The 25,264-nt window shown below is 38.2% G+C and overlaps 8 protein-coding genes across 11 annotated transcripts; 1 reads left to right on the forward strand and 7 right to left on the reverse strand.

Moving 5' to 3' along the window:
- Positions 1-258: 258 nt before the first annotated feature.
- LOC17883407 (ATG8-interacting protein 2) lies at positions 259-2,110 on the reverse strand. Of its 3 annotated transcripts, none has more exons than XM_023781092.1 (3): positions 1,901-2,110; positions 701-1,439; positions 259-630 (listed from the first exon to the last, which is right to left on the reverse strand). In XM_023781092.1, exons 2-3 carry the CDS (start codon positions 1,427-1,429, stop codon positions 526-528), a joined length of 834 nt encoding a protein of 277 aa, XP_023636860.1. In that variant the 5' UTR covers positions 1,430-1,439; positions 1,901-2,110; the 3' UTR covers positions 259-525. The 3 variants fall into 3 exon arrangements, with proteins under 3 accessions (XP_023636860.1, XP_023636861.1, XP_006288404.2); XM_023781093.1 differs by having other exon boundaries at positions 1,845-2,110; XM_006288342.2 differs by having other exon boundaries at positions 1,817-2,110.
- Positions 2,111-2,471: 361 nt separating this feature from the next.
- LOC17882976 (protein DETOXIFICATION 34) lies at positions 2,472-4,866 on the reverse strand. Its single transcript, XM_023781457.1, has 7 exons — positions 4,304-4,866; positions 3,595-4,220; positions 3,447-3,503; positions 3,121-3,359; positions 2,907-3,025; positions 2,734-2,820; positions 2,472-2,636 (listed from the first exon to the last, which is right to left on the reverse strand). Exons 1-7 carry the CDS (start codon positions 4,727-4,729, stop codon positions 2,565-2,567), a joined length of 1,626 nt encoding a protein of 541 aa, XP_023637225.1. The 5' UTR covers positions 4,730-4,866; the 3' UTR covers positions 2,472-2,564.
- A 1,048-nt stretch (positions 4,867-5,914) lies between these two features.
- On the reverse strand, positions 5,915-8,969 carry LOC111830030 (G-type lectin S-receptor-like serine/threonine-protein kinase SD2-2). Its single transcript, XM_023780411.1, has 2 exons — positions 6,633-8,969; positions 5,915-6,542 (listed from the first exon to the last, which is right to left on the reverse strand). Exons 1-2 carry the CDS (start codon positions 8,732-8,734, stop codon positions 6,179-6,181), a joined length of 2,466 nt encoding a protein of 821 aa, XP_023636179.1. The 5' UTR covers positions 8,735-8,969; the 3' UTR covers positions 5,915-6,178.
- Positions 8,970-9,638: 669 nt separating this feature from the next.
- LOC17881092 (probable E3 ubiquitin-protein ligase RHB1A) lies at positions 9,639-11,923 on the reverse strand. Its single transcript, XM_006288658.2, has 5 exons — positions 11,784-11,923; positions 11,087-11,208; positions 10,453-10,825; positions 10,246-10,355; positions 9,639-9,978 (listed from the first exon to the last, which is right to left on the reverse strand). Exons 2-5 carry the CDS (start codon positions 11,147-11,149, stop codon positions 9,949-9,951), a joined length of 576 nt encoding a protein of 191 aa, XP_006288720.1. The 5' UTR covers positions 11,150-11,208; positions 11,784-11,923; the 3' UTR covers positions 9,639-9,948.
- A 1,017-nt stretch (positions 11,924-12,940) lies between these two features.
- On the forward strand, positions 12,941-15,152 carry LOC17882625 (calmodulin-binding receptor-like cytoplasmic kinase 2). Its single transcript, XM_006287790.2, has 6 exons — positions 12,941-13,315; positions 13,572-13,789; positions 13,916-14,084; positions 14,170-14,259; positions 14,364-14,665; positions 14,772-15,152. The coding sequence occupies exons 1-6, from the start codon at positions 13,072-13,074 to the stop codon at positions 14,985-14,987; spliced, it is 1,239 nt and encodes a 412-aa protein (XP_006287852.1). The 5' UTR covers positions 12,941-13,071; the 3' UTR covers positions 14,988-15,152.
- Positions 15,153-17,604: 2,452 nt separating this feature from the next.
- On the reverse strand, positions 17,605-19,415 carry LOC17883303. 2 transcript variants are annotated; one of them, XM_006288259.2, is made up of 3 exons: positions 19,000-19,415; positions 18,618-18,682; positions 17,605-18,383 (listed from the first exon to the last, which is right to left on the reverse strand). In XM_006288259.2, the coding sequence occupies exons 1-3, from the start codon at positions 19,225-19,227 to the stop codon at positions 17,801-17,803; spliced, it is 876 nt and encodes a 291-aa protein (XP_006288321.1). In that variant the 5' UTR covers positions 19,228-19,415; the 3' UTR covers positions 17,605-17,800. The 2 variants fall into 2 exon arrangements, with proteins under 2 accessions (XP_006288321.1, XP_006288322.1); XM_006288260.2 differs by having other exon boundaries at positions 17,605-18,413.
- A 1,341-nt stretch (positions 19,416-20,756) lies between these two features.
- On the reverse strand, positions 20,757-21,235 carry LOC17883361 (E3 ubiquitin-protein ligase RHA1B). Its single transcript, XM_006289762.2, has one exon. The coding sequence runs from the start codon at positions 21,156-21,158 to the stop codon at positions 20,757-20,759; it is 402 nt and encodes a 133-aa protein (XP_006289824.1). The 5' UTR covers positions 21,159-21,235.
- Positions 21,236-22,235: 1,000 nt separating this feature from the next.
- LOC17883727 (ferric reduction oxidase 2) lies at positions 22,236-25,108 on the reverse strand. Its single transcript, XM_023780381.1, has 7 exons — positions 24,898-25,108; positions 24,679-24,781; positions 24,375-24,575; positions 23,723-24,285; positions 23,289-23,535; positions 22,481-23,178; positions 22,236-22,375 (listed from the first exon to the last, which is right to left on the reverse strand). Exons 1-7 carry the CDS (start codon positions 25,106-25,108, stop codon positions 22,236-22,238), a joined length of 2,163 nt encoding a protein of 720 aa, XP_023636149.1.
- Positions 25,109-25,264: the final 156 nt, after the last annotated feature.

Below are 25,264 nucleotides of genomic sequence, written 5' to 3' on the forward strand. Positions count from 1 at the left end.
CTTCCATAGGAACCACATGACCCAAAGATACAGCGGAGTCGTTCCTAGCTTTAGAGGGGGAAGAGTAACCATCTGTTTACTCTCTACTAGGAGGTCCTTCATGGATCCTGTGTTGCCTGCGTTTGCTGTACCCACCACCCCATAGGTTGCTCTAACCCAAAAACTCTCCAACCCAAAAAAGAGTTTTGATTTTGACCCACGCAAAGGATGGATCATAGTTTCAAACATTATTATCTTGGCCGAAGGTAACAGCAGGAGAGACTGGAATATGTTCATTTGGTATAAACACATAGAAGCATTATAATCCCTCCTAAATTACGAAATGGGTAAATGAGTTTCTTTTCACACCAAAGAAATAAAGCATATATGTACAAACCACCATACTCGCAAACCCTTGACAGCACTAAACATTCAAACCCCCAGAGGATCTTTACCATTACATTATGTCTTTTCCACCCCCAAACAGTTACTCTTGTTTCTTATCGTCATCATCAAAGCTAAATCACCTTTTGTGCCATCTTCGTTTCAACTGTCGTTAGAGGAGCTGGCTCGGATGAATGAATCCCGTCTCTGTCCTCCGACAAACGCTTGTTTCAGTCGAGAAATCGGCCCCATCAATCTTCCAGCTTTCTGCATAAACATCATCAGTTGGATAACATGGTATATGTTTCAATCAAGAGAGAAATTAGTTATTCTATACCTCGTTTCCAATGGTTGATTCCCACTTGAGCTGCAATATCTGCCACCTCTCTTGTTGCCAATGTTGGCCAAGAATCACAATTCCCATCACAGCTGCAGCTACGAAGATGGGCCAAACTGTGTTGGTTTCTTTAGCTTGTGCAATCAAAGATGCAGCGCTTCTTTTCCACCAGGCTTCGCAGGGTGGGTTGTTTGCCACATCATTCTTGTCATCTTTAGTAGGATTGAGATCGGATGAAACATCAGATGGAGTGGTTGGCTCAGTTGGTTCTTGAACAGGTTCAATCTGTTCATACCCAGAGATAGCTCTTGCATCGTCCAGAGAAGTCATCTTGTAAAGGTTGTCATCTTGGGTTTTGCCTTTCTCCTGGGAAAAGTCTAGTCCTGCAAAATCATCAGTTAAATCCAAGCCCTTGAGAGTCAAACCCCCATCTTCCTTGACAGTAGAGCCGGTTTGTTGTTCCAGAGAGAACCCAAAATCCAACTTCTTGCTACCCTCGGTAAGCTCCTCACGACTAGTAGGATCCGTGGCAAGATCATCAGAAGGTGGGAAAACAAAGTGGCGAGACATGTACAAAGGATGAGAAGTCTCAGGAGAATCGTAAGGAGGAAGTAGTTCCTTGTCACCATCCAGAGGTTTGGGACCAGGAGAAGCAGCGTAAGCAGAAGCAGTAAGGGAAACAACTTCCCAATCATTAGCACGCGTAGCTGCATCATCTTTGTCAGCCATTGAATAAGACCTGTGATATAAAAACTAGAAAAGTTGAGCAGACGAGAAACAGATCCAATACAATACAATACAATAGAAAAACATATATGTTAGTTTATTCCCAAGAGATAGTATTAGCAAGCAATTACTTGGTTTTTGAAATAAGCTATAATAGTTGTGTCTAAAATTTCTGAAACATTAGAAGATCAAACTTATTTAGCAATTCAAATATGTTAGTGAAACAATCGAAGAATACTATTCTGTTTGAGAAGCATGGAAATAAAATACAGAGGAGTTAAAAGATCAACCGCCGTCGGAATCAAAAGGCATCAATCATAATCCTCCAAACAATAAAAAAGCCAAATCGAAACACGAAAAATGACTAAAAAAAGAAGATAACAGACTAACAGAGATCGATCAGAAGCGAGAACAGTACGGAAGAGAAAGCCAAGGGAACGATCGTTGACGGAAGAGGGAGGTTATGTAACTCACTCAGACACGGTATAGACAGAGAGATAAGATCAAATAAAGGAGGAGGAGGCGAGAAGGACAAAGGACGAAGTAGGTGCCGACGAAGAAGACGATTGCGAGATGATTGTGATGAGACGACGATTTGATTTGACTGCTACCTCTGATTAATCGCCTCCATTACTCTCCGCTTATTGTTTTTTTTTTTTTTTTTGGTCACCACTCTCCGCTTATTGTTTTGTACCCTTTTCCTTTCTTTTTTTTCCTTTTCTTTTTGTTTTCATAAAAGGAATAATTATTTGAGAAGCAACCCGAAATTGGGAAATGGGGTAAACCGGTTTCATTTTCTGCCGACGACCCTTTGCACTTTGACCCGCCGTTGCCGGTTTAGAGACTTGGGTTGGGTTTGGATAGGATTTCGAGTCTCTTTTTTCTTTTCCTTTTTAATTTTTTTGAGAAGAAGAAAGAGAAATGATTGACTGATTCATTCCTGAATTAATAAGTGAATCATTCTTTTTCTAATTATAAGAGTAAAAAGTTACAAAAATGTATGAGAAATTAAGTTTGATATATACATACAATTTTTGGTGTCAAAGAAACTGATATATACAAATTATAATAGTAGGCTCGTATAATATTATTACATAAGAATAAATGTACATACTGTATAATCCCCAAATTGAAATATTTAAGTTGCTATTTTTTCTAACTCCTCATATCCAGCTCCCCATTGTTTCATTCTCTCCGAAGCTTGTTCCACCTGCAAGATAGTGAAAGAAGATTACAACACTTGGTTTTGTGGGTGGTGATATTAAGAAGAAAGAAAGAAAGAAAAATGATTGAAATAATAAAGGTACCTCTTTGTTCCAGTTGGTAATGTATATCATGTACAAAAGGATGAGTGTCTGAAGACTAGTCCCACATATCATACCTATCCATATCCCCTGCCAATGATAAATACATACTATCAACTTATTGACTTTGGACTTTGGAGTGACTATATGTGTATGATGCTTTATTTTGTTTTTACCTGCACGCCAAGGCTTGTTTTATAACCTAGCAAAAACCCTAGAGGTAAACCAAATGCGTAGTAACAAAACAAGTTTATATAAGCCACCGGTGCTTGCCATCCTCCTCCCACTGCTACACCTGCCCCCAATTATTAATCCAACACACAAAACTTGTTCAGCTTTCTTTACTAGACATTACTTACTAATTCTTTTTGATTAATGTATTAATTTTACCTGATATAACCGGTTGTAAACTGTTGAGAATCATCGTTATTCCGAGAAGGTAGGCAAGATCAGATACCGCCTTTCTCATCTCTTCGCTCTCTGTAAATATCACTGCAAACTCATCTTTTGTTATCAGAATTACAATCGCACACACTACTCCAATGATTAGAGACTCGATCACTGTTACGATCACCGAGTATTTCGCTGCTCTTGGGTGTCCCGATCCTAGCTCATTCGACACCCTTACACTGACCAACACATACCACGCGCATATATATAAGTTTTCTGTCGTCTTCTTTTAGAAGAAAAAAATTAAGATTGCTTTTAGCTTTTACCTTATAGCTGCATTGATGCCTATAAACAACATTCCTTCCCATCCGTTTATGTTCATACTGAGAGAGAAAAAAAAAGGTGTTATCGTCAGAAATCAGAAAAAAATGTAAATCTTTGAGATTGTCAAAGGGGTCTCTAACGATAATTAACCAGATTGAGAGAGATCCAACGGCTATGACAGGGTCTTCAAGATGTCCGGTTAAGACAATGATCGTCATGAAGTACCAAATCTCAAGGCAAAGCATAACCGCAGACGCAAACGACAGTTTCAAGAACGGCCAAATGTCTTTAAATGCTAACCAAGACAGCCCTTGCCAACCGTCTTTACACCACCCGACAACATAAATAACCTGCGCGATCGCTATTCCCCAAGCCGAGACATCGAACGCAGCCGCTGCACCGTTTAGCCCCCACTTAAAAACGTTTATGAAGAGGTAGAGGATGAAAATGTGAAGGGTCAATGCAAAGAAACCGATCCATGCCATGATCCCGACTTTGCTCTGCGACTGGAGAAACTTCTGAGTCGGGAAATTGATGGCGAGCGCAAACATTTGAGGAATGATTTGCGTTGTGAATTTGCCAGAGATCTCTGCGATTTCAGGTTCTTGGCCTAGTAATATGAGAAGAGGCGTTGCGTAGATGTAGAGTGGAAGCAAGCAGACAGAAGTGCCCAGGAGGATAAGCCATGAACGCTGCATATAAACGCCTAACATATCCATTTGTCCCGCTCCATACGCTTGCCCGCATAACGTTTCCAACGCACTCGCCATTCCTAGCTGCATTATTTTCCTGGAAAGTTAGAGAAAACGCAAGAAACAGAGGAGGAAAAAGCAGAGGATATATAAGGTTACTTAATCACCAAGAAACCGAAGGAGAAATTGGAGACGACGGAGAGAGCGATAGCGACGGCGGAGAGCTCAAGATCGCCGATATGGCCGACGAAGATGCTTGTGAAGGAGTTAACACCGTAATTGCAAAGAATGTTGAAAGCTATAGGTGCGGCGATTTCCCAAAGCTTGGACGTTTCGACCAGACAGACGAGTTTAGCATCTCCAAAGCTTTGAATGGGAGGGAAATCAGCGTCTCCGGTGGATTCGCCGAGGAGAGTTGACGGAGCGTGATGAAGCCTCGTCGTCTCGTGCTCTGTTTCGAAGACAGAGACCTTGACGAGAAGCGGAGAGGAAGGACCGCTATCGACGGCGTCATCAGCTACTAAGGCGATGGTTTGCTGTAATGGTCCGGCAGAGGATGAGGATCTTCTCTCCTCTCTAACCGGGATTTCCATTTTCTCCGGTGGTGGCAATCTTTTGGTTTTATCTTTTATTCTTCTCCACGTGGGTGGGGAGGGTTTGAGACACAATGATCAAAAAAGCAAAGAAGACAACATCTTGTCTTCTTTTTTATGTTTGCTCTTCTAATTTTTTTTTTTTGTAATCTGGTTTCCCTATGATTTAGGCTAGCCGTGGAGAAGAAGAATGAGAGAATCTAGCATTCCATTTAAGGAAATAGATTTTGAAACCGTTAATATAGGTAAGAGTTCCCACACGGGATTCAATCACGTAATAACTCTATAAGAATTTCCCTATAAATGCCATTATACGAATATGGTAATTAGGCATGTCAATTAGGGCTAAAGCCCGCGGGCTAGTTCGGCCCGGCCCTAAAAAACATCGGGTTCGTGCTTAAATATATATGTTCAGAAAAAATCGGGCCTTTTGGGATAAGCCTATTCGGGTTAAAGGGTTTTATGGGCTTAACCCGGTCGGGCTCGGGCTGGCCCGAAAAGCCCTTAAATAAATATATTTTTATTTTTGTAAATATTGTAGTTTGAATAGAAGATTTAATTAATGAATTAATTTTTCATATTTACTTACTAGCCTTACTTAATACTTTTAAAATCATTATCTATCATATTTTCTATTATTTATATATGTCAAAACTGAACAAAGCTAAAATTATATATAGATATTGACTCTACCATCTACTTTAAAGTATTTCAGTTCCATGTTTTATTGGGTTAAAGTGTAAATAATTTGTTTAGTCTTCAATTTTTCTCTTAAATTAAGTTAGTTTTAATGAATATTGATAAGTTATTTAAATTTTGATACATTATTTTTATAGTATACTTTTAAATATTGTTTTTTAAAAACTATTATGAACTTATAAATTAATTTTTTATCGTTAGCTAAAACCCAAAAAAACCCGAAAAACCCTGTAGCCCTGTTAGGACCGGGCCGGGCTTTGAAATATAGGCCCGCATATTTTTCGGGCCGGGCCGGGCCGGACTCAAATATATGAGGGCTTTACGGGTTTTGGGCTGGGGCGGGCCGGGCTAGCCCGATTGACATGCCTAATGGTAATTAACGTGAAAAACATAAAAGATGGAGATATAATCCATGGTTTTAACTTTTGACTTAACTGTTAACAATCGATTAAGTCAAGCCAGTAGCTGTTAATGGCACCATTAAGATTGACAATAATAATTCATGACTGCATTCACTGAGCTTTGATAATATGAAAGGAGTAAACAATGAGCGAGTTTAAAATCTATGTATGCTTCACTTCACTAACGCTTATCCCTTTTCTAAAATGGGAAAATGACACATTAAGGCTTCATCCCATACAACCGACAATTACAGTATTAACTAATTAAACCCTCTTTAGAGAGCAAATTTAGAAATACAATGAAACATTTAAGTCTCACTCGTTTTGACCAAAACCATCTTAAAATTGATCAAGGAGAAGAAGGTCTACCAAAAGACGACCGTGAGCCGGGGCTAGACAATCCGGTATTGAGATCCGAACAGCCATGGCCTTCGCTGCAACTTGTGCCGCTCACTCCTCGATATGAATCCCCGGAGACAAGAGCTTGTATCAATTTAGGCGGTGGAGGAACCGTCACCTCCACAACTCCTTCAAGCATCTTCACTACTGTTCCCATCGCTGGCCTTATCTCTTCATTGTCTTGTATGCACCATATCGCCACCGTTGCCATCCTTGTCACCTCTTCTATGTTATATTCTCGGTTGAGTCTTGAGTCGACCACAGAGTCCACATTTCCTTGTATGATTTCACGCGCTGCCCATGGCGGAAAGAACCTGAAAAAACAAAAAAAAACATTGATCCAATGCATCATTGCTTTTGATTCTATCACAATTGATTCAAAGTAAACAGCATTGTCTATATACCATTTTTCAGGTTCTGTCTCTTTCTCTCCCAGTGTATCGCTATTGACGATGACATTTCTTCGACCACCAATCAGCTCAAGCAATGTCATTCCGAAGCTATACACATCGGCTTTTGTCGTGATGGGCAAACCCGATATCCACTCGGGAGCCACGTAGCCCCATGTCCCTCTCATTGTGGCTAGAACTCGGCTGAAGTCACGGCCAAGGAGCTTAGCCAAGCCAAAATCAGATACTTTGGCATTGTAATCGCTGTCCAAAAGAATATTCTCCGGCTTGATATCGCAGTGAATAATACAGTCCCTGCATCCTTCGTGCAGGTATGCAATCCCTTTGGCAGTACCTAACGCAATCCTGAAACGGGTTTCCCAGCTTAACAATTTGGGGCTTGTTCTAGACAAATAGGAGCTCAAGGATCCTTGTGGCATGTAATCGTAAACCAGAAGTCTGTGAAGATTCTCAGAACAGAAACCTCGAAGCCTAACGAGATTGACATGTTGAATGTTGCCAATGGTGCATACCTCTGCGCGGAACTCGCTCTCACCACTTCCAGGCCTTTCTAAGCGTTTCACGGCCACAAAGGTGGAAGAGCCCGGTAATGTTCCTTTGAAAACCGCCCCAAAACCACCGTGTCCAACCTTCTCCGAGAACCCATTAGTAGCTACATGAAGCTCCTTGAAAGAGAAGACCTTTAAATTCAAGACAGCGAATCCATCTTCGTCTTGCTTCCTCGTCCTCTTCTTCTTTCGACTCTTCTTCAACAATATCAATGGCACTAACAATGTAAACCCAAGAACTGAGATAGACCCAACAACACTGCACAATATAATGATGGTTTTAGAGATGTTTCCCTTAGAATTCCCTTTCCTCGGAGCTCTGATATACAATAGATCACCATTGGTCAATGAGCTCGAATTCTTCAAATTTATCGGCGGTTCAAGTATTATTTTGCAGAGATTGGACTTGTCATTGTGATAAAAACCAACACAAGAAGAGTTTCCTAGGCAGGTCTTGGCGCAAGAACTCTTGCTTACCTGCAACCGCGACATCTTTACATCGCCGTCGTACCGCAGATCACCAACCGCCTCAAAAGTATCACTCTTGTCGCCAAAATCACCATTTTCACGGCGGCATCCGTCGCTGAAATCATCAGATCTCCAAGCGGCGTCGTTCTTAGGCCGGAAACCGCGTATACAGGCACAGGGCTTGAGCAATTGGCCGCTGCAGAACCCAAATTGACCACAGAGACTGTAAACGCGGCAGGGACCCTCGGGCTGCAACCAGAACATGTTCCAGCTCTGCGTCTGGGGCTCCCAAGTGTACTGCTTCAGCTGGCCGTTGGCGTCGACCATGAAACGCGTAAGCATGGGCTCGGAAGTTGAGTCCAAGGGCGTGACGATGTACCAAAAGGAGGCGGCGGGAGAGTAAGGGTTAACGAAATGGAAGGTGTAGATGTACGGAATGGTCATCTCGGGAACGCCGACGAAGGCATCTCCGGTCCAATTGCCGGTGGACCAGTAGGGGGTGGTTCCTTTGAAAACAAGCTGGAACTCGTTGAAGCCAGGACTCAGCCTGAGAGAGTAAAATCCAGGCGAAGGATCGAAGAGCGTCCGCCACGAAGTCATCACCGTTAGACCGGTGACATTCATCCCGGGAAGCCACGTGTCAGTGGGATTGTCGAAGCTCTGCCAAACCGGAGAACCGTCGTCTTTGGTCAAAATCAGATTACCGGTTTCCGAGAACCGGAAATCGGTACCGGGGTCAGTGTTATCGGTCTGCCAAACGACGGCGCCGTCGGAGGTAGTGACGGTAAGGAAGCCGGTGGAGGTGAGCTGGAGAGTGGAGGAGTGAGGATCGGAAAGGGGGCGGATACGATTGGCGACCCAGACGTGGGTAGGAGAAGGCATAGAAGCATAGGAGATACCCAAGTACCAATTGGAGGAACCATTGCTGCTGGTGCTGCTGAAGAAACCAAGCCGGAAGACTGATTTGAAACTCAGGATCGTTTGGTTTCCTCTGATGATGACTTTGTTGTCAGAGGAAGAAGGTGGAACAAGGAAGATGAGGAGAAGAAGAAGAAGAGGAAGATATGATGTACATGGCATTGAGTCCTCTTCTTCTTAGATGTCTCGTTTGGATGGTGTTGATATTTTCTTGGTGGTGGTGATGATACTGATAGACATGGGAAACCTCCAAAAAGCAACAACGAGCTCTCTCTCTCTCTCTCTCTCTCCCTCTCTCTTCTTTTAACAAACAGATACGTTTGAACTGTGGAGAGAATTTAAGCAAAGATAAATCTGTAAAAGCTGGCGACTTGATTCAGAGACACATGATGATCTTGATAAAGTATATTTTCACTCTCAAGAAAAGGTTTTGGAACTATATAGTCCCAGCGGCATGAAGTGACCATATTACCCCTATAGGTCCTTCATACACGAAAATTTTCCTTTTTTATGGCTTTTATTCCAGTTAGCTACTTCAGCTGTTGGTAAATTCGTTTTCCATTGTCAGTTAATCATTATTATGCGATCCAAAAATGTAAAGTTTTATTAACATTCTTGAGGCTAAACTAAAATGTTTTCTCGTGGACGGAGTGATAAAAGCAGCATCAAAGAAAAGGAAAGGGTAAAAGAGGAATTTTAGTAAGAATGGAGAAGGGAGGTGGCAGACATAAGTGCTTATAAGTCAAACCCAGTGACATCTTTTTCTTCGTCTTCTCCTTAAAATATTTGATTCCTAACCCAAAAGTCTTAATTATTAATTATTGTTTATGCGGCAAACAAAAATGAATTACCAAAGAATCAATTTTATATATATTCTCTTTAGTATATCGTACGCACACACGACAAGACTTTAGTCGCACGCCGATCAAATTTTATTTGGAATATTCATAATTTCCTTTTTAGACTGTTATATGGATTTACTAGCTAGCAAGTATCCCCATCCCACATCTAAAACTGAATCTCTCTTTTCTTTTAACCAAACAAAGAAGATTCATATGCTAAAGACTTATCAAAAAGACTAGAGTGAACATTATTTTTAGAGATGCCAGCAAATCATATCAACTGAAATGGACCTTTCTTCTTTATCACACCCTGACTGGATCACACATGACGAACTACAAGCTAGGTAATATTTACAATTGCACAATATCACCAACATTACCAATTCCACACAAAAAAATTAACTAAGCAGACAATACGGAACTAACAGTGCCAGCAACGACAAAAAAGACGTGTATTCAATTTTTTTATGCAGTAGACTAACCAAATCAAGCGGCACACCTCAAACTTTCAAGCCATGGGGTAGTCTAGTGATGCTAGTTCAAGCAATCATCAAACACAACTTCCTGCACTCATTAATTGGAGAACAAAACATTATGTTAGTATGTTGTTGCCAATTTGTGCACTTGTTTCCCCTATCTAAGCAAAACACCATCAATGAATTGTATATCTAACAACAAATTTTCAAACTCTGTTTCCTTTCTATTACACGGATAGGAATGAACTGCTAAGTAAACAACAGAAAACTGCAATGCATTGATCATCATGACAAACTTTTTGAAATCACTTGATCTGTGCAAACATACAAAATAAAATCCAAGCGGGAAACACACCTTATCACATATAGGGCAACTATCGCTTCTTTCAATCCACTCCAGAAGACAAGAGAGGTGAAAATCATGCTCACACTTTGTTGTTAGTCTTGGATTTTCAACATCATAATCTGCTTGATGATGAACCACATGAATTATGGATCTTGCTAGCTTTAATAAAAGCAAAAACGATATGAAACTGTTCATTCAACAATCTTGATTTCTTACCTTCAAAGCAAATGGGACAAGATTCCTCCTCCTCTTCATCTACCAATTTCTTCCACCCTTTCTGATTAGCAAAATCCGATTTCCTAGGCGAAATAATTTCTGAGGTGTCTTGAGTTTTATAGTCTGACCCACCGAGATCATCACATGTTGGTAACGTTTCGAAACTGCTTCCACTAACCCTTCCTTTGCTAGATTCAGAATCTGTGGGCAGTGGTCTCCCCAATAGCATGTCATATGGAAGAGGAGCAGGAGCGCAAAAGGTGTCAGGTATAGATGTCTCCAAACCAATATCAACCAAGAGGCCTGTGGTGAGTGCTGATCCCACAGCAGCTCGTGTTCCTGAAGGCCCAAGCTCTTCAAAAGATTCTGGACACTGCGTAACAAACTTAAGTAAATAGTTATATTCGAATGAAGAGTGTTACAATCAAATAACTGTAGATGGTGTTGACAATAAGTTCAGAAGACATTTATCACAACGGTAACATAACAACAGCGAACCCCACAACCTCTAGTATTCTAACAATCAACCTCTCAAGCATACAAAAAAAAAGTGGAGACTTTAAAAGTCATCATTCTCTGATATGTAACAAAAAGAAAAGACAAATAAAAGATAGGGAGGCAAAGAAAAACGGACATAATAGTAAACAGGTGTTCCAACAAGATGTGACTTCCTGGACGAACAACAGCAACCTCCCATATTCACCAACTGTAAATACTTAAGCAGACAACAGTCCTTGAAGCATTTTTACAGATGCCCTGCAGGAAAGAAAGAAGATAAAGAGTCTTCCTTATTGAATGAAACAAGATTAATTAATAAAGTACACTTTGACTTAACAAACCCAAAAAAACAGTAAAAGTGAAGTCATTATCGAAGTGTTAGTAAGCAAAAATCCCAGAGAAGAGTTCATCACAAAGGTACCAGAATGCTCTGTGTAGGAGATAGCTGAAAACTTGAATTTTACAAAGAATGTGAACATCTTAAGGAGGATTTAGTCTAGTTGCAACCAAAGACAGTGAATAAATTTTCAATGTTCGTCCAATAATAATCAAATAAGACAATCATCTTCAAAATTGATAACAACGTAGCTCTACCACATAAGAAGAACTTAAGAAACTAAATACAGCATGAGATCGATTCAGCCAAATCCCCAACACATAAACATTGAAATTGAAAACGTAAAATAGCACAGACAATAGAGTGAACCCTAGAAATTGAAGAAGCGGTCAAGACAATTATTTTAGAAGAAAAAAAACGGAACAGATGCCGGAAAGAAAATAAAAATGAGAGACGGATTCGTAAACCGAAGAAAGCAATAGAAAACGAAGGTAACCTGAGAAGTCGACGGAGATTATGATATCGTCCTCCGTCCGTCTCCGGTGATGAAAAGTGAAATGCTGGCCAAGGGAGAAGGGAGCCCTCTCTCACTATATTATTAGGCTTAGGCTAATCATCGTCGTTAATTAAACTATCTTCCCCACCCCACACCCTTTATTACTCTGCCTAATTATTATTCTTCCCGACACTGCAACTCATTATTATTTAACCGGATAACAGTACGACGTCGGTTAGATAGACACGTGGGCTAATGTTCTGAAGCATGGGCTACAAACATTTTGGACCATGGCCCATTAATAAAAAAAAGGTCAAACATATGTCAAACCTTGTGTCTCCGTCAGAGGCTATTGAAATATCATCCATACTTCAACTGCCATGAATCTTCCTTCCCAACCATATATCCTAATCTAATATTATTGATTAAATTAAAATCAAAGTTACTTACTTTTAGTTTACCAATTTCATTTAAGCCTACCCAACCCTTAATTAAAGAAACGTATCTTATTCTTAGGGGAATATATGTTGTACAATGAAAAATTGAAATACTGTACCTCTTTCTTTAGTATACTAGCACATCTACATATGTTGTGAAACTTACAAAATTTAATGCGATTTTGGGATTATTGCGCATTTAAACAAGAGATTGATAAATAGACCCGTCTGATAATTTATTAATAATGGTGGCCGCTATTGAATTCATACGAATAGGTTATGGTTAGTATTCAACTAATAATGGTATCCTCCTATTCATCTACATCGTTTTCCACATTTTTTTGCCGTAATTATCTATTGTTGACAACTTAATTTCCATATTCATAACAAAAATATTACACACACATAACTTCCGTAGATTTGATAAATAGTTAGATACTAGTAGTTTATTATGTAATAACGAATAATAGTCTTGTCTGATTATCCACGGGCATCATAATACTACGTGTAATAAACGAATAATAATAGTAGTCTATCATATATTTTTCAGTTATTACAAATCAACGATAATTTCAAAATTTAAAACAACTAATCCAGATCACTAGACTAATATATATATATATATATATATACGCGGCTTAATAATCAAAGCTTGTCGGGTATAAATTGCGATAACGTCGTCAAGTTGTGTAGCTGGCGGCAATAAATACCCAAAAAAAAAATAAAAAAAAAAAGAAGGAAGAAAAAATAATCAACGGAGAAGAAGAAAAAAGTAAGTTGAAATGGTGTAAAGTCAGTCTCTTCTCCTTGTCCTCCTCTATTGCTTGCTACGTTCTTTAACAAAACTTCCGATGCCCAGTCGTCGGAGACATAGCTACACCGGCGGATCTTCTCCTGCAACCGCATCTTCTAATTACAGCATAACGAGCTCCATCACCGATCGCTCCTTCCCTACCCCTACACCTACCACCACCACCACCGACAAATCCAGCAGCTCCGTCGCTAGTTGGATCTCAGGCATCTTCATCAACTGCTTCACTCCTCCCGATTCCCTTTCCTCCAAAGATTTCCACGACTCTAAGTCCTCTTCCTCTGGTATCTGTTATCTCCATCCCCTCCTCTTTCTTTCTTTCTTTCTTTCTCAGCTTTCTTGAATTCTAGTCTTGCAAATTCAAACTCTCACAAAGGTTTTAGGTACATCGTTTTTTTATTTCTGTATTTCTCATAGTTGTTTGATGTTGTTAATTACTTAATTTTACCGTTTGATCGATCATAAGATTAATCGTTTTTTTTTAATGTCACAGTTTATAATTATTATTCTGGTCTTTGTGTGTCTGTATACTCTGAACAGAACAGAACATCCGTAGTAGAAGGAGCTCAACAGGAAGCTTGCAGAGGCATTATGGGAATGCTAACGAAACAGAGCATCCAAGATTCACCTTCCATGAAATCTACGACGCTACCAAGAACTTCTCCCCATCCTTCAGGATCGGCCAAGGAGGTTTTGGGACTGTTTACAAGGTCAAACTTAGAGATGGCACTACCGTAGCTGTCAAACGTGCCAAAAAGGTCTCTCCTCCATCATCTCTTTACGATCATTTTCTTTACCTTTCTGCTACTTAGAAAAACTCAAATATCACATTTTGTTGCTTATAATTATAATATGATCATTTATGGGTATATACACAAATGCAGAGTATGCACGACGACCGTCAAGGTGCAGAGTTTAAGAGTGAGATTCAGACCTTGGCTCAAGTTACACATCTGAGTCTGGTTAAATATTATGGATTTGTGGTGCAAGATGACGAGAAGCTTCTCATTGTCGAGTATGTAGCCAATGGGACTCTCAGGGATCACTTGGATTGTCAGTACTTTTTACTCCCTCCTTTCAATATTCTTTCAAGCAAATCCAACATTGTTCTTGAATCTCGAACTGAATCTGTTTCCAGGCAAGGATGGAAAGGTTCTAGACATGGCGACTCGGCTAGATATCGCAACCGATGTGGCTCATGCCATTACCTATCTTCACATGTATACACGTAAGAATCCTTAATATATATCTTTCCTTATTAGTTCCTTCCATGGAAGTTGTACTTGTTCTTTGACTCATTCGCTTTTTTTATTTGATGTATAATAAATATAGAGCCACCTATCATCCACAGAGACATCAAATCTTCGAACATTCTCCTCACTGAGAATTTCAGAGCCAAGGTTGCAGATTTCGGATTCGCAAGATTGGCTCCGGATACCGAATCAGGAGCCACGCATGTCTCGACACAAGTCAAAGGAACCGCAGGTTACCTAGACCCAGAGTACTTGACAACGTATCAACTCACAGAGAAAAGCGACGTCTACTCGTTCGGTGTCCTGCTCGTCGAGATTCTCACAGGTCGACGTCCCATTGAGCTAAGCAGAGGACAAAAAGAACGCATCACCATTAGATGGGTAAACATTATCTTAGTTACTATATATAGTAGGATTAAGTATGGCTCGTACGTACGTGTTTAATTTTGATTCGGTTTTTGAATGGTCGTGATCATCATTTGATCAGGCGATAAAGAAGTTCACGGGTGGAGATTCAATATCGGTATTGGACCCGAAGCTAGAACAGAGTCCAGCGAACAACTTAGCATTAGAGAAGGTGTTGGAGATGGCGTTTCAGTGTCTTGCTCCTCATAGACGTTCTAGACCAAGCATGAAAAAATGCAGTGAGATTTTGTGGGGAATTCGTAAAGATTACAGAGAGCTACTCAACACAAGTCTTTGAGGTTCTCTACACCTTATATTACTCATTGTTGTTTTGAATATTAATTTGTCCTATTCCAGGATGATTATTGTACGCAATACGCACGACGATAATTGTTGATTTGAAATTGTTTTCTCTTCTGAAACATAATAATTAATACTAACGGTGTGTATTTGAATTGAGTTATTACCATACACGTTAAGTTACTATAAATGAATGATTCACTAAAAAAAAACATTTTCAGTCAACCTAATATATACATAACCATTAATCTAACCTATAGCTATTACAAGAGCATGTTGACATAGATAAGGTAAGAAAGCATAAAGATAAACTTTTATGAAGTATTGACTGTTGAATTGAATTGTTAGAAATCATAATCTTTTTTAAAATATCTTGTATATATCCTTGAAGAAGTCACGTTAATTAATACAATTGTTGTCCTCATAAGGTAATATTATGGATCTATCACTGTTTTAATACAAGCTATTAATATCACCGATCTTCTTTGGTCAGTGGCTCAGTGCAACAGACTACTGTATATATTTTGACAGTTTTATTTCTTGATACTCAAACTTCCACGTCATCATATAATTAACATAGTTGGAGGAGAAGAGTCAAGAGTGTATCTAAAATAGCGATTAATCATTTTATTATCCAAAATTACAGCAAAAAAATATATAGCTTACTTAAACTAAGATTAAAAAAAAAAGTAGAAAGTATGTAACTATTGGTCTAATTTTATTACATAAATAAACACTAAATAAATCTAAATTAAACAATTAAAAATGAATTAAAATATATTTTACATCTTGCATTTAGAAGATATTTTTACTCAAAGCCATTAAATGTACGGTTAGACGTATAACCACAAATTCTGGTCAAATCTTCTCCTAGTTTCCCCAACGATGGTCCTAAGTTGTTGCAATCTATACATACTAGTATGAATTTATAACAAAGTTTTAGGTATCAAATTTTTGTAAATATATTGTTAACTTTCATATTATTTTTCTGGTATGTTTTATGTTATTAGCAATTTAGCCTGTATTTGTAATACTAATTCAATAACTTGATATAAATTTATGTAACTAATATATCAATTTCTAATAACTGTTTTGAATTACTACGAGACCGCCGAATTGTTGAAATGTTGATTATTGTACGGAGGACGAGAATTTTATGTCATATAAATTGCAATTTATTCTTATATCCAAAAATAAATTTTTCTTGTTTTTATAATTTTTTTTGTCAACAAAAAAATTCTAATATTCGGTAGATACAATGATATAAGTTTTAATTTAAAAAATGAGAGACGCTCTTAAAATTTTTTATATCCTTAATTATCATAGAAAACTCTAATTTTGTAATATTTTTAGATTAAAAGACTAATCCGCGAGTGGAAAATAGTATAATTAAACGTTAAAAAATAAAAATGGTAAGGAAAAATGTATAGATGAATAAATTAATTATTAGTAATCCCTATATTAGTAAAAGAGAAGTACAAAATAGAATACGGGTCGGGTCAAAATTAAAAAATTAATCCGATTTTAACAATTGGATACTTTAAAATTGGATATTAAATTGGGTTTGGATACATACATCGGATACTTTCCATATCTACATTTCAAATTATATTATTTCCATAACTAATTTTATGATTTCCTAATAAATCTCTAACTAAACAATTATTATTCTTCTTTAACTTTTATTTGATATTATTTTTAATTTATGATATTATACTATATAATAAAAATATTTAATAAAAATTGAATTATTTTTTTGCATATGTTGCATTTTGAATTTTTCAAAACGGACATATAATATTTTGGAGAATGATTTAAAATCAGTATAAGTATGACCAATATTAAAACCATTGTTACATGAGCATATTTAAAAGTTTCAAAAGTTTTAAAATATTATAATTAAAAGGTTCAAATATATAAAAATTTAGAATTTAAAATATAAAAAAAAATATTGGAGACATAGATGTTATTTTGGAGACATAATTTTTATTGATAAAATATATTACATATTAAACTATGTAAATTTTAGATAATTTGCGGGTAGTTTGTTAAAATAACAATTATAATTGTAAAGCGAGTTATGAATAATTTTTTTTTAAAAAATGAATTCTGTAACGGGTTAGTCCTTCAAAAAATATATTGTAAGTATGTAATTTTTACATATATTCCTACTTCTACTACAAAAATGGTCAAGTTGAATAATTTGTCGATAAATATTAACTGTTTTTAATTGTATCAAAACTCAATGTATTATTATTTACTCGCTTTTCATTTATATTTTTTATTTAAACTTATTACATAGATATATGATTCACCGTAATCGACTGCATTGCAATAACATTAACATGAACATATTGTAATCCGTTAAAGGTTGTATATACGTAATTATTTCCTCCGCGCTGTAGCGCGGGTCCGAACCTAGTAACTATTAAAGCAGTATCAAAGTGATCAAAAATAAAACTTTCAAATATTTTTGTTGTTGTAAACAATAATTTAGCTTAGAAAGTTATAAGTATCAATCACAATGAGGTTTAAACTTTCATGATAGCATTGACTCAAAAAAAAAAAGTTTCAAAAAAGAGTTTAACGATAGATTTAAAAAAAAAAAACAAGAATAGAGAACAGGAAAGTTTTAAGAAAACAATTTTAATGAAAAACTAAAACAGAGTCGTCTAAGAAAATACAACAGAGATGTAGAGGATCTTCCTACAAATGTTCAGACCAAGTCCACACAAAAATAAAAAATAAACAGACAATAAACAAAACAAAAAAAGGAAAAGACAGAAGTAGCCTGAGAAAACAGAAAATATTTCACATGAGGGATTTCAAAGACCTTTCCTTTACGGGCTTCCTTGCTCTCTTGATCGTCTTCTTCATCAACTTGTCTTTCCTTTTCTTCTTCCCATGATCACTCTCTTCATCTTCATCCATCACGTCCACGTCATCCTCTTCCACATAATCAAAGCTCACACTCCCACTTCCAAACGCCGCCGTTTTATCCCCCTCTTCGTCGCTACTTCTACTCTTTTTATTATTATTATTATTATCGCCCAAACCTATCTTCTCGTCGTCGGAGCCGCCTCTTTTTCTCCCCCACCGCGGCCCGAAACCGGAGTAGTAGTAGAACTCGTACGGATTCTTCGATGCCGCAGCCGAAGCTAGAGCTTTCTTTCCCGTACCACGTGGCCGTCCTCGTTTAGGCGGCGCCGGCATCGTAACAGCACACGCTTGGTCCTCGTCGCCGGAGGTTTCGAACGGCGAATTAGGCTCGGGGAGAGATTCGGATATCTTGTCGCTGTTATCATCGCTCTGATCCATTGGTTCGTTAGCGTCCGGCGACATCTCGTACTTATCCTCGGCCGCATTGAGATTAAGTTTCTCGACGGTGACGAAGCTGTGATTGTTTCCCATGGAGTTATTAAATCTGGACGATAAAATTAAAAAATTAAAGAATAATTGAAACCGGGTCACCCGGCAATTGGATTCGGGCGAAATTAGATAACCCGATTATCAAAAACACGAGTAAAACCCTAAAAAAGAAAATATAGAAGAATGGAAGCAAAACGAAAGAGAAGCAGCAGACAATAGTTGGATAATTTGACAAGTGGATTGGAAAAGGAGAATATACCTAACAGCAGCGCCATTACAATCTCCCAAGCTCACATCCCCATTGAAGCTGTCTTCTCCATTGAACTGAGAGTCATTAACGAAGAAAAATAAATAATTGTGGAGACACTTTTGTAATAACGAAGAGAGAAAAAAAAGAAAGAATAATCGGAGATAGAGAAGGAAATGGGAATCAAGGAAGCGAAATAACAACGACCCAGTGGCACAAATCGAGAGATTAAACGACCCAGCAACTCAAAATCCATAATTTTTTTAGGGTTCTTTGCAAAGTATCCCGAAGGAAGATATAAAAAAAGAAGATAACGATAAGAAACCCTAATGCCGGGCATTGGTTGGAAACGAAATCGAAATGGGAATCAAAAGAAGGAAACGAATTGAATTACCTGGTGAAGGAGGGGCGGGGAGGAGGAGGAGGAAGAAGAAGACGATAGAGGGAGGAACCACGACGAGTCGAGCAGGTTTGTTAAGTCGCAATCGCCCGAGGAAGTGACAGGAATCACATCCCATGGAGACTGGTTTAAGTGACAGACATACGTCTCCTGTCTCTCTCCGCCGTACCCTGCTGTCGCTAAAAGAACCGATGCCAGCTTCGTGTTCTTCCGAATCCTCATTTTGTTCTCTTTTTTTTTTTTTTACCCCGAAAAGAAGAAGAAGAAGAGACAGAAGAAGGAAGATGTATAAACACGCTTAATATTTTGGGTCACCACGTAAGCATATAGACTCGATTCACCTCTTCCTCCTCGCCAGTTTTTATTTTTCTTGGAGCAGATCTCACACAAGTCGATAGAGAGAGGAGGGTTCTTTTATTTTATTTTATTTTATTTTAGTTGATTTTGCTTTTCTCGGACCTTCATAATATATTTTCCAATATGTTTTTTTCTCATTGGACGGAAATGTCCTTAGGTTTTTTACTTTCATTCCCTATTATATCCCTCTTCCATATATATTTAGTCAGAAATATTAAAATAAAAATAAAAGCTGCCGCTAAATTTTACCAAATTTAAGTTCCAAGGACAACAATCGCCTGTGTTAAGATCCACCCTAACATCCAACTCCTTTTTTTGGTCAATATTGTATGTATATATCCTTTTTTATTTTTGTCAACTACATAAATTGTAATAATTTTTATTTTATTTTTTTTGTAAAGTCATTTCCCTAATTACATCTTTAAAATATTTATGTCAACGGCATAAATGAATGGGATTTACAAACAGCACTGTAAAAACAAGAAAAAAATGTCCTGAAGGATCTATATCTAAGAATCATCTGACATATATATATGTGGATATCCAAAATTGGGTACTCGTCTATATATCACGTGATAGAGGCAATGGGGTCACGTGACTTGGTGAGTTTGACTGAGACCATGCACATGGGATTTTCTTCCCTCCGACTCCGAGGTTTTTTTTGTTTAAACTTAAAAAGGTGTTTGGAAATGAAATCAGACCAAAGCCTCAAGAGTTAAAACTTAAAAGATCATCGTGCACTACTGATTAAGGGACATCATAAAACAAAACAAACAAACAGAAATATGGAGCGTGAGAGCTACGCGCGACAGGCAAGAGAGTGGCGAACACGTGTGAACGGAATGGGGCAAACGATGGTGGTGGTGGATGGAGCTCCGTCGGGGAAACGGCCGCCGTTAGATCGTGGTGGTCAAAGAGAATCAACTGCCACGATTCGAATCAAATTCAGTAAGCGTGAGGAGGAGGTAGACACACTAGAGAATCTGACGGTCAGTCTTTGTATTTACTATATAAAGTTAGGTGCACCGGGGACGTATAAAAATTTATCAGCATCTCTAACGCTTACGTGACTGTACTAATTATTATCTTTGATATTATTAATAGCGAAATTAACCTCTCTATGCAGTAGCCCCAGTAGTATGCATCCTATAACCCAAAAAAAAAATGTATTTCAGGCGTAATTAATTAATACACACAAAAATGTGTTAAGTGAAACTGCCACGTGTAACTCGTGGTTTTATCGAGAGAGAGAGAGAGTATTGGCGCTTTTCTCAGTCTTAGAAATAGCAATGTGGGCTGTATTAAGAAAGGCCCAACAATGAGTTGTTTTTTTTTTGTGGTAATCTAATAATAATGGAAAACAGACGTAATAAAGCCTTCTTTCTTTCTAAATTTTACAAACGGAAAAAATAGAAATCAGGGACGATGGGTGTCCGACACAAAGGGCATGTCATCTTATCGTCACGGATCCAACGGTCAATACACGCCCTGTGATAAACGTGTACGCAATTCCTCAAACACCGTACATCCTCACCGCCGTCGAACTCCTCTTGGCATATCCGGCAGCTCTCCGGCAGATTTACCCTTCTTGACGACATCTCCTCGAATTTTGTTGCCGGCAACATATCGTCTATCGGAATTTTGTTTAGGCCAGAGGAGATAGTACTACTACTCCCCCACGTATAATAAACACCAAGCCAACGACGAGGATCAATCAAAGAACGAACCGTTTTGATCAAATCATTCAGAATAACTCCGATGATGATAACTCCGGCGCCGCCGTGAGACAAGCCCATGATTCTCTTTTATTTTTTGTTGTTAAAGGATGGTGAAATATGAGAAAAATCTAAGAATTTAAAAATATTTTGTTTCTATGAAAATTGAAGAACTAAAGAAAGCAAGATTTTGAGAGGAGGAGGATATATATATAAGACTTGGGTTGGCTATTTATATCAATTTGTAATATACAATTTGGTGTAAGCGTGGAACGCGAGGGCGGGATATATTGTATAGAGAGAAAGTAGATGACGTACGCCAAAAGAGATAATAAAACTATGTATATGTATGATGCCTTGTGTTAAACAACCAAACATGTCAATTTGGTTAAAAAAAAATATGTGTACTAGGGCATCCTCGTTGGGGTTATATGGTCTTATATTATTGGGTTAGTGACGAAATAATGAGAAAAGCAAAAAAGATAAATACGTACAATAGTTGAAGAACATAGGATATAGCTATTCACATTCTATTAAGAAAGATATAGCTAATATATTCTAATTCATACTACTACAGAGTATAGAGAGATAGCTAATATATCAACACACATGACTAAGATCAATGCTTGGTTGATTCTTCATTTTTAATTTACTTCAAGCTACTTTAGAATACACATAATGTTGAGTATGAGTGGCGTAAAAGTATATTTTAGCCTCACTTTTAATAAAAGGTCCACTAGTTATTGTATTATGAACGGAGTGACTGTTACACAAATCACTTGTTCTTGCTCATTCATTACTCGTAATGCTATTTTCCCGTTTATTACCTTTGCTTTTTTTTGTTTTGTTTATGTGTGTGTTTTTTTTCTTCTTTCAAATTAATGAAAGAAGTGGTGTCAAATTAATCAAAGATTCAATACCATAATGGAATCACACATTTTCAGAATTTACGTAATATATAATATGTTACACACCTCGATTTGGACCAAATCGTCACATCAGGAAATACAAAACTTAAAAACAGGAATGGTTCGAAACACTAGGGGCCTTTTCCGCAATAATATTCCTTAGAAGAAAAAAAAAAAACAGAGAGGGGAGTCCACAAAGCAAACCACACAAATAGAGGAGGAGCTATGTATATTTATTATAAATGCGTAATCACCAGCTGAAACTGATGGATTCAAAGTGAAGATTCTCAGCCAAACCAGATGAGCAAATCTTGGCCACTGCTTGTCTCATCTTCTTTGGACCGCACACCATCACTCCCACACTTGCACCTTTGGTCTCTAGTAGAAACTCTGCTTTCATTGCACATTATCAAAACATATATATATGGTTATTATACAGAGTGTTATGTATATTTGCAAATGTTGAGTATACAGAATTTTTAAACGTATACTTACTCTTGAGGTCTGGTCTTTCACCGAAATGGAGGTTGGTGCACTGAACAAGCGACTCTTGAGGACTGCTCTCAATTTCTCTGTTAGCCCATGAGCTAGGAGATAATGTTGGGCTTTGTATGTCGACGTTTTGGACCTGTTTACTGCTCTCAGCATTGTACTTCTTCTTGTTCCACAATACAGCTGCACTTGACGTCATCATGATGCTAACACAGAGGACCAAAAGATAAAGGATTGATCTTGATGTGGCATTGTACAGGTTCTTATTTTTATCGATCGGGTAAATGTAGTATCTTGTCATGACTCCGATGACTATCATGAAGATTATGGTGGAAGATGCCAGGATGGCAGCAAGACAAAGCCATGAGTTTGGTCCTAGGATTGCTGAGATTGGTTGGTCCGAGGGACTTGGTTTGAACCAGATGGTTCTGATCTCCTGTTTTTCTTCGTTTCTTGCTTCTGTCTCTTTGGTGATGAAGGCCTCAATTTGGATATTCAGGTCAGATGATGATAATTCGAGACCAGATGTGGGGAGGATGAGGTCAAGCATGGAGATATCAGAAGCCTTCTTGAACGAGCAAATCAGGGTAATTTTGGGAAGTTCACATGTCGTTGTTTGGCTCATGGAGATTAAGTCACGGATGATAGATATGAATGGGGTAATTCCGCTGCCTCCGCTAACCATAACCAAAGAGTCGTGCCTGGTAAAAGGAAAAAAAGCTTACTTGAGGCACAAGAAAGACCAGCCCTAATCCATTTTGCTTGATTAACCACACGATCGAATATCAACGTTTAAAATTGATTATGTTACCTTAAGAAATTTGTTGAAACAGGTCCATAGGGTCCCTCGACAGAAACAGAAAGAGAACGATCGGTGTGATCAGAAGAAGAAAGCATCTGGTAAAGCTTTGTAGACCATTTCCCATCGCTCTTAATCACAATGCTTAGCTTATCTGCTTCGAGGTTACTGCTAGAAGTAATCGTAAATGGATGCCATTGCAGCTTCGAAATGCTCGGTATGTTCACAAACAATATGCTCGTCGGGTTATAAACCAATTCTGTAAGATAACACAATATTTATATGATTAGCTATATTTATGGTGTGCCAAAAACCTTAAGACTGGTCCAGCCTAACCCTATCAGGACAAGTCCAAAATATATATGTAATTAGTCCCCATAGAGATTAATTAACTAGAAGAACAGAATCCTGAATCATACATGTAAACTTGATAATTAAGAACTCACCTTTGTTTTTGAAGAAAGTGAGCTCAACGGCGTCGGAAGGAAGAACACGTGCAGAGCTCAACCGAATATTGTCGCGTGACTGAAGAAACCTCAAGAAACGATCAACCATGAAGATATAGAAACCGGGGAAGCTGATAAAGCAGAAAGCGACGCCTACGTGGAGGACGTAGAAGAGCATGAAGACGATGTAAAGGTGGTGACTATAGAAGAAAAGTTCAAAGAATCTCCTTCTAATAGATGGATATGTAGTAGCCCACATCACAAGTCCAGACAGCAAAGCTATCTCTCCGGCAACATACGACATGTCGGTCTTGCCCCAGCTCACCATCTGAGAAAGTTCATGCATTGAGGCCCAATAGACAATGAAACAGAGACCATGAGCGGTTAAGAAGGTCATGAGCAAGTGACCGAGCCATATATGGTACTTGATGCTTGACTCCGACGTCAGCCCTATAACCGGAAGCAATGATGACCCACGCACCACCGGTATGAATATGAAAGCTAGACAACAGTTTCCGACTAGCCCGATCCTTATTGCCATTGCCTCCAACCTCGCTTGCCATCTATATATAATGTTGGAATTATTAAAATACTCATGAAGTTATTAATAGAAACCAATTAATTAAGCTGTATTTGTGAAAAAAGTACTTACAGTTTTTGGTGATGTTTAGCGGCTGATTGAGGAGTAATGGTAGGGAACGCATTGCGCATGTACATGAAAAATTCCCAAAGAAGAAGAACCACAAACATTGCAAACAAGACTAGTTCAGTAGCTGAGACTATCCCCAGTGGCCCTTTGACCAGCATCGGCCTTCTCATGGCTGCTAACACCCCTCCCTCAGTCATCTTCTCTCTGTCAATTAAGGTCATATATATATACATTTGTGTCGTCACGAAGGAATACATATAGTTTTAATTAATGAATGAGCGTGGTTAGTTGATGAGTATATAATTACCTGACGAGATGATTAGTAGTCTTTGGTTTCTTCAAGTGAAGGTAGAGACATCCCAAACAAGCCAGGAGGACCATAGGGAACATGAACATGAAGAAGGTCAAGCCTGCATACCGCCAAAACAGAGACAGTCAAAACCGTCACATTTTGTAATTATTATACAATGTGATCATTTAAGGAAAATGATTATCAACAAGATTGATTAATATAGTATATACGAACCTATTGCACCAAAATAAGTCGATGTACTAAACTCGGTGCGCATGACAGGTAGCCACTTGGTTCGATAGACCATTGTTGGCATAACGACCCAAATGAAGAGGACTCCAAGGAAAATCACCAGCATCAAGAGCTTAATCAATCCCTTAACCACATCTTTGAACTCATCTCCCGACGATGGGTTTGTGGCTGAAACTTTTTTGCTGTTGTCCATATTATCTTCTCTCTAATTTGCTCTCTTTCTCTTGATCTTGATTTAATGTTGTTGTGGAGAAAGAGAGAAGAAGGAAGTGTATATATATATAAGAGAATGCGTTAATACATATTATGTTGTAATGGAGTGCCTCGTACGGAATGTATGATAAAGTAC

This window comes from Capsella rubella, unplaced genomic scaffold (genome assembly GCF_000375325.1).
Source record: "Capsella rubella cultivar Monte Gargano unplaced genomic scaffold, Caprub1_0 scaffold_6, whole genome shotgun sequence".
Classification (NCBI taxonomy): Eukaryota; Viridiplantae; Streptophyta; class Magnoliopsida; order Brassicales; family Brassicaceae; genus Capsella; species Capsella rubella.